This window comes from Sebastes umbrosus, chromosome 15 (assembly GCF_015220745.1).
Source record: "Sebastes umbrosus isolate fSebUmb1 chromosome 15, fSebUmb1.pri, whole genome shotgun sequence".
In the NCBI taxonomy this organism is placed as follows: Eukaryota; Metazoa; Chordata; class Actinopteri; order Perciformes; family Sebastidae; genus Sebastes; species Sebastes umbrosus.
Window position 1 is genome coordinate 9,900,237 of NC_051283.1, and position 11,806 is coordinate 9,912,042.

The window sequence follows — 11,806 nt, forward strand, 5'->3', positions numbered from 1 at the left end:
TTAGGATTTTGGGTTATTAGGAAACTACGCATCAAGCATGTGAAAGTGCTTTCATGACACACACCGATTCCTTGTACAGATAATTCCCAGATGGGTGCAACCGGCCATTACAAATATCACAAGGTCCTGCAACACATCTGGAACTTCCTCGGTCATTTCTTTTGGATGAAGGCTTCTGCTGCCAGAGCAAAAAATAACTACTGTTATAACATAAAAAAAATTCATAATATATTCAGTTACACAGCACCAACAATGTAGGTGTCATGCATTTACACAACACCTACTAATCATGCAGAAATAGTAAATTAGATTAAACTAAAATGATATACTCCAGTTAAGTTGTACGCAAAGTTTGGTCACATAAATTGTTATTGTTACTTTGGTCAATTTTAGCAATAGTACAGTAGGCTACACATGTGCGTTAAGTCCCACCCTGTATGTTATGTCACCCTGAGAGAGAGATCAGTGAAGAATAACTTGGAAAAAATGTTTGATAAATTTATTATGACTGATGAGAATATAATTTATTATGACTGATGAGAATATATTCTGAATTTGTATGACTTTTCTCTTTTATATATATATATATATATATATATATATATATATATATATATATATATATATATATAAAATAAATTCTCATAAAATATATATATTTGTATTTATTTATTTTTTACTTTATAAGTGTACCCCTGACATGTTAATGTACTTATATTTCCTTAAATAAAAAAAAATAAAAAATAACCTGGAAAAAAGGGTTAACTGTGCCTGCACCCAGAATAACTTGGGCATTAAGGCCAATTATCCAGAACTGAATACAATGGAGCTGAAAGATGTTATGCTCAAAGATGTGCGTAGCTAAAAGTACAAAAATCACAATATATTCAGTTAAACAGCACTAATAATGTAGGTGTCATGCATTTACACAAAACCTATCATCATGCATAAATAAACAGTTAGATTAAACTAAAAAAATATATGTTCCAGTAAAGCTGTACTCAAAGTTTGTTCACATAAATTGTTATTATTACTTTGGTCAATTTTAGCAATAGTAGGCTAAGGCTACATATGTGCAGTAAGTCCCACTCTGTATGTTATGTCACCCTGAGAGGGAGCTCCATGAAGAATAACCTGGAAAAAAGTGTTTCATAAATGTATTATTATAATTTTTTACCTTATAATTGTACCCCTGACATGAGCAGTTTTTGTATGTAATATACTGTTACTTATATTTCCTTTAATAAATAATATAAAAAATAATAAAAATGGAACCTGGAAAAAGAGAGTAAACTGTGCCTGCACTGAGAATAACTTGGGCATAAAGGACAATTATCCAGAACTGAATACAATGGAGCTGAAAGATGTTTTGCTCAAAGATGTGCATGACTAAAAGTACAAAAATCTCGATATATTCAGTTTAACAGCTAACACCTAACAATGTAGGTGTCATGCATTTACACAACACCTACTAATCATGCATAAATAAAAACCAAACAGAAGGTTAGATTAGACCAGAAATATATGTTCCAGTAAAGCTGTACTCAAAGTTTGTTCACATAAATTGTTATTATTACTTTGGTCAATTTTAGTAATAGAAGGCTAAGGTTACATATGTTCAGTAGATCCCAATCTGTATGTTATGTCACCCTGAGAGGGAGCTCCATGAAGAATAACCTGGAAAAAAGTTTCATAAATGTATTATTATAATTTTTTACTTTATAATTGTACCCCTGACATGAGCAGTTTTGTGTGTATATACTGTTACTTATATTTCCTTAAATAAATAATAGTATAAAAAATAATAAAAATGTAACCTGGAAAAAGAGAGTAAACTGTGCCTGCACTGAGAATAACTTGGGCATTATTAGGGCCAAATATCCAGAACTGAATACAACGGAGCTCAAAGATGTTATGCTCAAAGATGTGCATGACTAAAAGTACAAAAATCACGACATATTCAGTTAAACAGCACTAACAATGTAGGTGTCATGCATTTACACAACACCTACTAATCATGCATAAATAAACACCAAACAGAAAGATAGATTAAACTAAAAATATATGTTCCAGTAAAACTGTACTCAAAGTTTGTTCACATAAATTGTTATTATTACTTTGGTCAATTTTAGCCATAGTAGGTTAAGGTTACATATGTTCAGTAAGTCCCACTCTGTATGTTATGTCACCCTGAGAGGGAGCTCCATGAAGAATTACCTGGAAAAAAGTGTTTCATAAATGTATTATTATAATGTTTTACTTTATAATTGTACCCCTGACATGAGCAGTTTTTGTATGTAATATACTGTTACTTATTTTTCCTTCAATAAATACAAATAAATAATAATATAAAAGCCTGGAAAAAAGAGAGTAAACTGTGCCTGCACCGAGAATAACCTGGGCATTATTAGAGCCAATTATCCAGAGCTGGATATAATGGAGTAAATAAGTTGTGCATAACTAAAAGTAGTAGTTTTGCTTCACAATGTTAATGAAATACAGTGGAAACTACTGAAACATACAATATCAAGTTTCTCCTTTAAACCCAAAGTTTTTATCACATTCTCCCTGAAAACAGACTGATTACTTTATGAACAAGCAATTAGAAATACTGTAGTTTATTGGAGATTAACATCAGGATGAATGAAGAGCTCACCCAACATTAAGTTAACATTATCCAACCCTGTTAGACCTGGGCAGGTTGTAACAGTTTATAATCATTACAGTTAGCTATTCACAGTTTCAACTCTACTTTCTAATTTAATTGTACTTGGTTGACGGGGAACGTTTATTTTGTTTTTAAACAGCTTAGTTTCCTAACAACAAAAGGGGGAGAACCGTTAGCTAAGCTTGCGAGGCTAACCTAACAGGCTAACACACGGACCACATACTGAAGAGCACCACATCCGGTCAAAACCCTCTAAATAAAATCACCTTTTTAAAAACTACTAAATGAAAAAAAAAAAAAAAATCGACGACTTGCTTAGCTATATTATTAACACACGCTTTCCCCCACAATGCATGCCTCTTTTTAATTAATCATACTTCTCAATAGTTTTACTGTAAAAAAAAAAAAGGTATCTTATTTTGTTAACGGCCCAGTTCAAACTTTCAGCAGGCAAAATCAAAGCACTTCCGGTCTCCTTTTTACGCAACTACCTCTCTAACGGACAGCTTTAGTGAGCTATCCAGCACACTCACATGCTGTGTTTAACGCTACTGTACGCAGATTTGAGTTAACTACGTTGGGGAAAACATACATCACACTGTGCACCATAATAATACCTGCAAAAAACATCCATTAACCAATAAAACGATCAAAATGTGAGCCTTTAAAGCCTTTAAATCAGTGATAGTGTTACACTACTCACCCGAGGACTCCTGGGTTGTACTTCCTCGTCTTCCAGGGCGTCCAAGTGCTCGCATAATTGCCATTAGTGCAGTTTGAAAGCAAGTAATTCATCCCATAAGTGCTCGCTTTGTTGTCACTTTTCCTCCTGCCCGGATGATGGTGATGGTGATTATTGTGTGTTTGGTGATTTATTACTACAGGTACAGGAGACGGGTGAACCTGGTGGTGGCGCTTCACGCAGATCTGCTGCACATTGAAAGAAGCCGGTTGATGATGGTGATGATGATGATGATGGTGGTAAAGGTTGACATTATTGTCCCTCACGTTGAAGAGCAGATTGTTGGCACCCCCTCCGACGTTTTTATTAGCGTTGAGTCGCGTCGTTACATTTCCACCCATAGTCCTCTCAAAGGAGCAGCTGGAAGGAGGACTACTATCCGTCCGGGACTCCTGTGATGAAGAAGAGGAGACAGTCTTCAGGGTTTTCCCCTCACCTGGACCTGGACCTGGTTCTGCTGCGTTAGTCGTCGTCGTCATGGTGAAGGAGGTCATCGCAGTAGTGCCGTTCATGATGTGATGATGGCTGCTCTTGCTCGATGCCACCACATTTTTTAAAACATCCACGTAGTTGACGTACTGGTTGTGGTTCTGGTTGTGTAGCTGCTGCTGGTGGTGGTGGTGTTGGTGGTGTTGGTGGTGGTGTTGCTGAGCAGCAGCAGCAGCAGCGGAGAGTGTCCGGACTCCCTGAGAGGTCTCCCAGACGTGCATCCATAAGGCGTTCGCAGGTCCTTTCTGTTCGGGCTGAATCCAGGCTACCCTCGGATCCATTCAACTTCTCTCTCCGGTTAAACCTTCCTCTCCACTATCTAACCAACCAGCTCCGGTGCGAACCCCTCTGGACCCGGCTCAAAGGTCGCTGCTGCTCTGGTTACGACAGAAGAAGGAGAAGTATTTAAACATTAAACCGCATTAGGACCATTGATAAAGTGGCCCCGCTAGCTGAGAGAGAGGAGGGAGAAAAAATGCTCTCCGTTTCCTACGGGAATCCAATATGGCGTGTTCTCTCTTCAAATCCACGCACATGCGCAGTAGGAGGGGTTTCTTCTTTAAACCATCATGACTGCGCCCCCCCATCATCCGCCCACTTCTCCTCTCTACTCTCTCTCTTCATCACTTACAGGCTGGATGATGAACTGCACAGAATACATATTTGAATTTTTATTTGATAAATATTTAATTGAACAACAAGTAATGTCCACGGTAAATGTCAATAATGAATAAGGGTCCTGTGGCTGTTGAAGCAGGGACCAAGAGGTCCCTATACTCAATTCAATTTGCTTTATTGGCATGACTGTCAGGGGAACAATATTGCCAAAAGCGTCAATTCAATAATAAATATAAATTATAATAAAAAAAGGACAAAATAAAAAACATATATATACATATATACAATTCATTAAGCAAATTACAATATATATATATTTAAAAAGAACATGCATGTTGTGTCAATAAAACAAACAAACAAATAAAAAACAATTAATAACAATATATTGCAATATCAATAATATATATAAATACAAATTAAAAAAACAAACAAAATAAAAACAAAAACATATATATACATATATACAATTCATTAAGCAAATTACAATATATATATATATATATATATATATATATATATATTTAAAAAGAACATGCATGTTGTGTCAATAAAACAAACAAACAAATAAAAAACAATTAATAACAATATATTGCAATATCAAAGGATAGATGTAAAAAACAACAAAAAACTGCACAGAATACATATTCTAATTTTAATTTGATAAATATTTAATTGAACAACAAGTAATGTCCACGGTAAATGTCAATAATGAATAAGGGTTTCTGTGGCTCTTGAAGCAGGGACCCAGAGGTCCCTATACTTAATTCAATTCAATTTGCTTTATTGGCATGACTGTCAGGTGAACAATATTGCCAAAGCGTCAATTCAATAATATATATAAAATAAAAAAAAAACCATATATATACATATATACAATTCATTAAGCAAATTACAATATATATATATATATTTAAAAAGAACATGCATGTTGTGTCAATAAAACAAACAAACAAATAAAAAACAATTAATAACAATATATTGCAATATCAAAGGATAGATGTAAAAAACAACAAAAAACTGCACAGAATACATATTTGAATTTTTATTTGATAAATATTTAATTGAACAACAACTAATGTCCACGGTAAATGTCAATAATGAATAAGGGTTTCTGTGGCTCTTAAAGCAGGGACCCAGAGGTCCCTATACTTAATTCAATTCAATTTGCTTTATTGGCATGACTGTCAGGTGAACAATATTGCCAAAGCGTCAATTCAATAATATATATAAATACAAATTAAAAAACAAAACAAAATAAAAACAAAAACATATATATACATATTTACAATTCATTAAGCAAATTACAATATATATATATATATATATATTTAAAAAGAACATGCATGTAAATGGAACAAATCCAATAAAGAAGTAATTAATGTTTGTTGTGTCAATAAAACAAACAAACAAATAAAAAAAATTAATAACAATATATTGCAATATCAAAGGATAAATGTAAAAAAAAAACATGAAGTAGAGGAGTAAATAAAAGGCAGAGTGTGAGTTACATCTATTATGTGTTGTTGTTGTTGTGGTTGTCTCTTAGGCTGTGACATGCACTGATATACTCTATATCTCCACCTCCTGGCAGTCACCTATGGGTGGGGGAACGGTGGGTGGGTTCATAGGGCATCCCCCATCAATAAGAGGCTGGGATATTGATCTTGCCCAGTTATGTTGGCTTTTTAAAGTTTTCTTTCTTTCTTTATTTCTTTTTCTTTATTTCTTTTTTTATTTCTTAATTTCTTTTTCTCTCCATTTTGTTTTATCCATATTTCATTTTATTTTGTTATGAGGAAAAGGAAGAAAAAAAAGAATAATATATATAAAAGTTATAAATTATATATATATATATATATATATATATAAAAACTCCTCAACTGGCCGGGCATGGGCCATGATGCCTCAACACCAACTGGGCTCCTGCTCCATCTCCTCTCTCCTCCCTCCAACGATTTCCTATTGATAGAAAAGGGCATAAGCCCTGAGCTATCAAACCAGGCTCACAAATTTACGATACGATGACGCTGGGCAGTGGCTGAATCTAGCAAGGATGACAGATATCTCTTTACATAGCCTCTGATAGTTATCTTGAAGTAATGGCACATATTTAAATTTATTTTAAATTTTTAGTCCTGTAATAATTTTTTTGCACATGTGGAATTTGCACATTGATTTACTGCCTTATTTATTTTTGCACACTTTGCTAATGTATATAGTATGTCATTGCACACATATTACATTACATTACATATTCATATCATATATTTTCTAATCTAGTTGTGGTAGTCTGGTATATTTATAGTGTATTCTTGTATTTATTCTTGTATATATTCTTTATATTGTGTATACTATAGATATTATCTATAGAACTTCCCAATTTGGGATCAATAAAGTACATCTATCTAAAAATGTATCATATACACATTATAGTATATATACTGTATATATATTTATATATATATATACACATTATTGTATATATATAATATTATTATATTCAATATTACTGTATATATATATACATATATATATATATATGTATATATATATATACATATTTATATATATATGTATATATATATATATATTTTTTTTTTTCTAGTTCTTTTCAGTAAGCGTGCTGCAGCAGTCTGGATTAACTGGAGAGTCTTAAGAGACTTATTGGAGCAGCCTGATAATAAGGAGTTGCAGTAGTCTAGTCTAGAAGTATATGCATGGACTAATTTTTCTGCATCGTTTGGATGCATCAGGATGTGCCTGATTTTTGCAATATTACGTAGATGAAAGAAGGCAGTCTTTGAAGTTTGTTTTATGTGGGAGTTAAAGGACATATCCTGATCAAAGATAACTCCCAGATTCTTTACGGTGGTGCTGGAGGCCAGGGCAATGCCATCTAGAGTAACTATATCATTAGATAATTTGTTTCGGAGGCGTTCGGGGCCAAGTACAATAACTCTAGTTTTGTCTGAGTTTATATATATATAATGTTTTGGGGAAATCAAAGGGAATCGGTCTTGTGCTGGTGAGCCAGGCAGGGATCCACATGTGCCTCTGTTTAGGAAAGCTCGGACAGAAAGACGCCCACTGTAAACATTTGAAATCCTTTAAAAAATAGAAACATAACTCTTCAACAAAATACAATTTACATAAACATTAGACAGAGAGGGAAACCGCATTGTATCGTCAGCTGGCATCTCAAATAGCTACAGCTGGGGGACATAATCACAACCTCTGGCCCCTTGAAATGCTGCTCACATACATACAAACAGCAGAAAACTCTGAATTCCACAGGGTGAGTTTTTTTTACTGTCTAAGCTCAAATGGAGCTTCTTCTTATGTTTATTATTTCAGATGTAATCTGCAGCCCGAATGCTCATTTTCAAGGGGCAATACACAGCAGGTGGTGTTGATCATCCCAGACTCTGCATGCCATCCAGCCCCAGTAACAGCTATCTCCCAGCCCATTAAGCCTTATGATGGAGCGGAGGCAGGCTGCGTAAGGCATAACCAGCACCTTCTGGGATGCATATGCATGTAAAAGAGAGAGAGAGAGCGAGGGAGAGAGAGCGTCTTGCATAATGCCCGCCCCCAACCCCTGCTACTCACGTGCAGCATGTGACAGAGTAAAGGAAAACCCCCCAGAGCAAACTATGTGCCAGCTAGGATATGTAGCTCTGTGTCTGTATATAACACTCAGGCATACAGTATACACACAGCTGCTCCCTCCCACTGTACGCCCGTAGAAATCCAAGCTCTTCTTTCTATCTCTCCCTCTATCTCGCACTGTGTGAAACACCAGATTGAAGAGGTTATTCCTCTCATCTCTCATGTCACAGTCTCGGCTCAAGCCAAACGCCAACACTGACTGTGTGCCAGTGTGTGTGTGTGTGCGATTTCAAGGCTGGTTTGCCTCATTGTCAGCTTTTATGGGATTACCACATTGGTGACGACTGGACCATAGCTGACAGATGCTTAACACACACAAACACACACACACACACACACACACACACACACACACACACATATATATAGGCAAGGCTGGAGAAGTCAACAGTATGTTCTCAGGCGTAACAGTAATAGCAGATAATATTAAGGAAGCCGGCAGTAGTCGGAGACGGCATGTGGCTTGAATGATAATGAGGCCGCAGCACGTTCCAGATATTTAACCCACATTAGTGGAAAGCTGCATTTACACTGTTCTATCAACAGCTATTTCACAGTTCTACACACATGGACATATTGCCTGTGGCGTGTCAGCCACACTGTGGGGTTGTATACAGCATAACAAGGACAGAGTTAGAATGGGGCCCAGCGAATATCTGCAGAGAACCAGCTCCTGCAGGTTCAGGACTGCAAATCTGGACCGTCTGCAATGAGCACTCCTCGGTCCCGGGAAGGGGCAAGGTCTAGGCGAAGGAACTCGTGATTGGAGCCGCGAGCCACCTTCACCCGAGGCCTTTTCAAGCTGACCTAGAGCCTGTGCACCGGAGGAAATGCGATGGTCAGCCAATCTTTTTTTTTTGTGTTATCGAATCAATTTACTTAATTCTTGTTTATGGTAATAGTTCACTCTGATCAGTCACTTGTCTTATGGTCTAGTTCCTGAAAAAACTTGCATACATAAATAAATGTTTTAGACAGAAAATGTATAATCTTCTAAAGCGAACATTTGGTGTTTATAGACACAACTTGAATTCTCAAACCCTCATGAACACACATACTGTATGTGGCAGCAGACATTAAACAAAAATGAAAAGAAAACTAAACTTTGTCCTCAGGTGGTGTTCAAATTGAAGCAACTATTCCTATCATTGTCTGTAGGAGGCGACATTGCAGGTCTACTGCTACCGTTGCTTTTCTTTCCTATAGGTGGCACTGGTCGGCATATGTAAATCGATGAACATATAGTATTTCAGAAAGGCTCCTGCAGCCTGCGAAGCATAGACAATATATAAGATACGGACGTAGTCACCGTGACGTTATCTTTTGGTTTGTGGACCGCCGTTTTGAAGCCTCGAGTTCGACACTTTGGCCGTCGCCATCTTGTTTTTTTTGCAACCAGAAGTGACACGAGAGGGTGGAGCTAAGTACAACCGAACGCTGAATTAGACATTTTCAGGCGACCAAAAAGGTTATAATTAACTTTCATGAACTGACAACACACTGTGAAAGGGTTGAAGTTGTAAGACGAAAACAGACAACTCCCAGACCGGACAACGCCGTGCTAGCGACCTGTCAATCACAAGGTAGCCATGCCCTAAAGCATACCCTGATTTATGGTTTATTTGACTCTAAATGGGACCATAGTTTACTAAATGAACATCATGCTGTATTGAAGAAGACTTGAAACTAGAGATTGAGACCATAAACTCATGTTTACAATGTTTATTGAGGGAATAAATCAAGTGAGAAGAAGGCTCATTTTCTCATAGACTTCTATACAATCAGACTTCTTTTTGCAACCAGAGGAGTCGCCCCCTGCTGGCTATTAGAAAGAATGCAGGTTTAAGGCACTTCTGCATCGGCTTCACTTCTCAGACCTGGAGGTAGCCCACTGGCTACAAGCCAGTTCATCGAAATGCTTTGCATATAAAAAGAAAATCCATTGGTGTCTGCCTGAAGAGGAATGATATTATAGTCAGATGGCAGGCTCTGTAACTACTGTCTGCGTAATATAGTGATGCAATTACAAGAAGCGTGGACAAGGGGGATACACAGAGGAAATAGCCTGGAAGAGAAAGAGAGAGACGGTGGGGACCTCGAACATGAAGGATGTCACTCTGCATAGCCTTCAGCGACACCCGGACTTCATTTTTCATCACACTCAGATACACAGGTCCTATTATTTATTGATGAGACGTGTGTAAAAAACGATGACAAAATAGTTTTTTCTTTTCAAATAGAACACATTAATAAAATCACAATGACGTGACCTTGGCTGTGAGTGGTGTTGAAAGATGTCCTCCGCTCGGGAAAGGCAGAACAGATCAAGAGTTATGGGAGGAAACGACACCTGGCACTTTTTTGGGGATTGTTACACTGTGGAACATTTCAGTATAAACCGCTTCAATGCAATCAATGCCATTTTCATTTGCATATGAATGTAACTGTAAGGCAGTAGCCTAGATCAGCCACCAGGCGTCGCTTGTGCGCTGTGATTCCCATCCAGAATTGCGCAATAGACATGGTTGTCCCTTACAGGACACCGTAGTCAAAAGTTACGTGGGGACGCCATCTTTTTTTCCTGTTTACTTTTCTTTATTACTTCGTAAGGTAAGCATGGCGGCCCACATCGTAGTACAATATATTAATTAAAAACACCCTTCCTGTTCATCTTTTTCTACTAAATTTATAATTAAGATGTTGCCTTTCACTTATTATTATTATAGATATGTTTTATATGTAAATAGTGGCCGTAATGTTGGCATTTTACCGTGCAGAGCAGAGCAGCCGCTCTAATACAGGCGGGAGAATTAGCCTGTTCACTTATTGTTTGCTAGCTGTCTTGTTGTTGTTTCATTTAAATTATTTTCATGTGAGATTTTACGTTAAAATCTGCCTTATATCATTTTATGTGTTGTAATTTACTTCCATGTTAGTGTTTAGTGTTTATTTTTGTACTAGAATATATGTTTTCATGGAGTTTAGACTTTTCTTTATTACTTCGTAAGGTTGTGGACGAACAAGTGAGATGAGCAGCAGATGTTGTGGACAAATAAAGTCTTCCCGGTCTCAACCACAATCAAAAAGACTGTGCCGGTGTTTCCCTTAATCTGCACCACACCCCATAACACAACTATAAAACACAACGCAGAATCCCAGGGTGTGCAGAGAGGCTCCAGCACGTGGGTTACATCTTTGGTGCCGTGACCCGGATTGTGGTGTCCGAGACTGAAGAGAAAGAGAGCTGACGGCATCATCCACAACTGTGCTGCTGCTTTGAACTGTGTTGCCATCTATACGTGGAACTGAGCTGGTATCGCCTGCAAAGCGGTGTTTGCAGGATATTCACCTTTTCCAACGTATCCTTTGAAGACTGTAGTATAACTTGTGTGTTCATGTGAGGACTTTTCATGTTTTTTTTATATAGACTGAACTGCTACTTGAGTGGTATATATATATTCTGTGTGAGACTTTCCATTGGAACATTCTGTGACTAAAGTGTTTATCTCATTCAAATTCTTTGAGTTAGGCAGAGATCTGAATTTAATTCAGGCTTAATGTGAGTTGACAATTCTGTTTTTCATTACATTTTAGTATACTAGTAAGCACATAACATCAAC

The 11,806-nt window shown here is 36.8% G+C and overlaps 1 protein-coding gene and 1 long non-coding RNA gene across 4 annotated transcripts in view; one reads left to right on the plus strand and one right to left on the minus strand.

Moving 5' to 3' along the window:
• tent4a (terminal nucleotidyltransferase 4A) overlaps positions 1–4,715 on the minus strand; it is a 26,739-nt gene extending 22,024 nt beyond the window's left edge. Inside the window, exon 1 of one of the 3 annotated variants that reach the window (XM_037796036.1) lies at positions 3,372–4,715. In XM_037796036.1, coding sequence (XP_037651964.1) covers positions 3,372–4,180 — 809 coding nt within the window. In that variant the 5' untranslated portion in view covers positions 4,181–4,715. The remainder of the gene's footprint in view (positions 1–3,371) is intronic. The other 2 variants (XM_037796034.1, XM_037796035.1) reach the window with 2 other exon arrangements.
• The window catches only part of LOC119504000, an 18,060-nt gene extending 6,792 nt beyond the window's left edge, over positions 1–11,268 (plus strand). Inside the window, exon 3 of the long non-coding RNA XR_005210465.1 lies at positions 11,195–11,268. This is a non-coding gene — a long non-coding RNA (uncharacterized LOC119504000). The remainder of the gene's footprint in view (positions 1–11,194) is intronic.
• Positions 11,269–11,806: the final 538 nt, after the last annotated feature.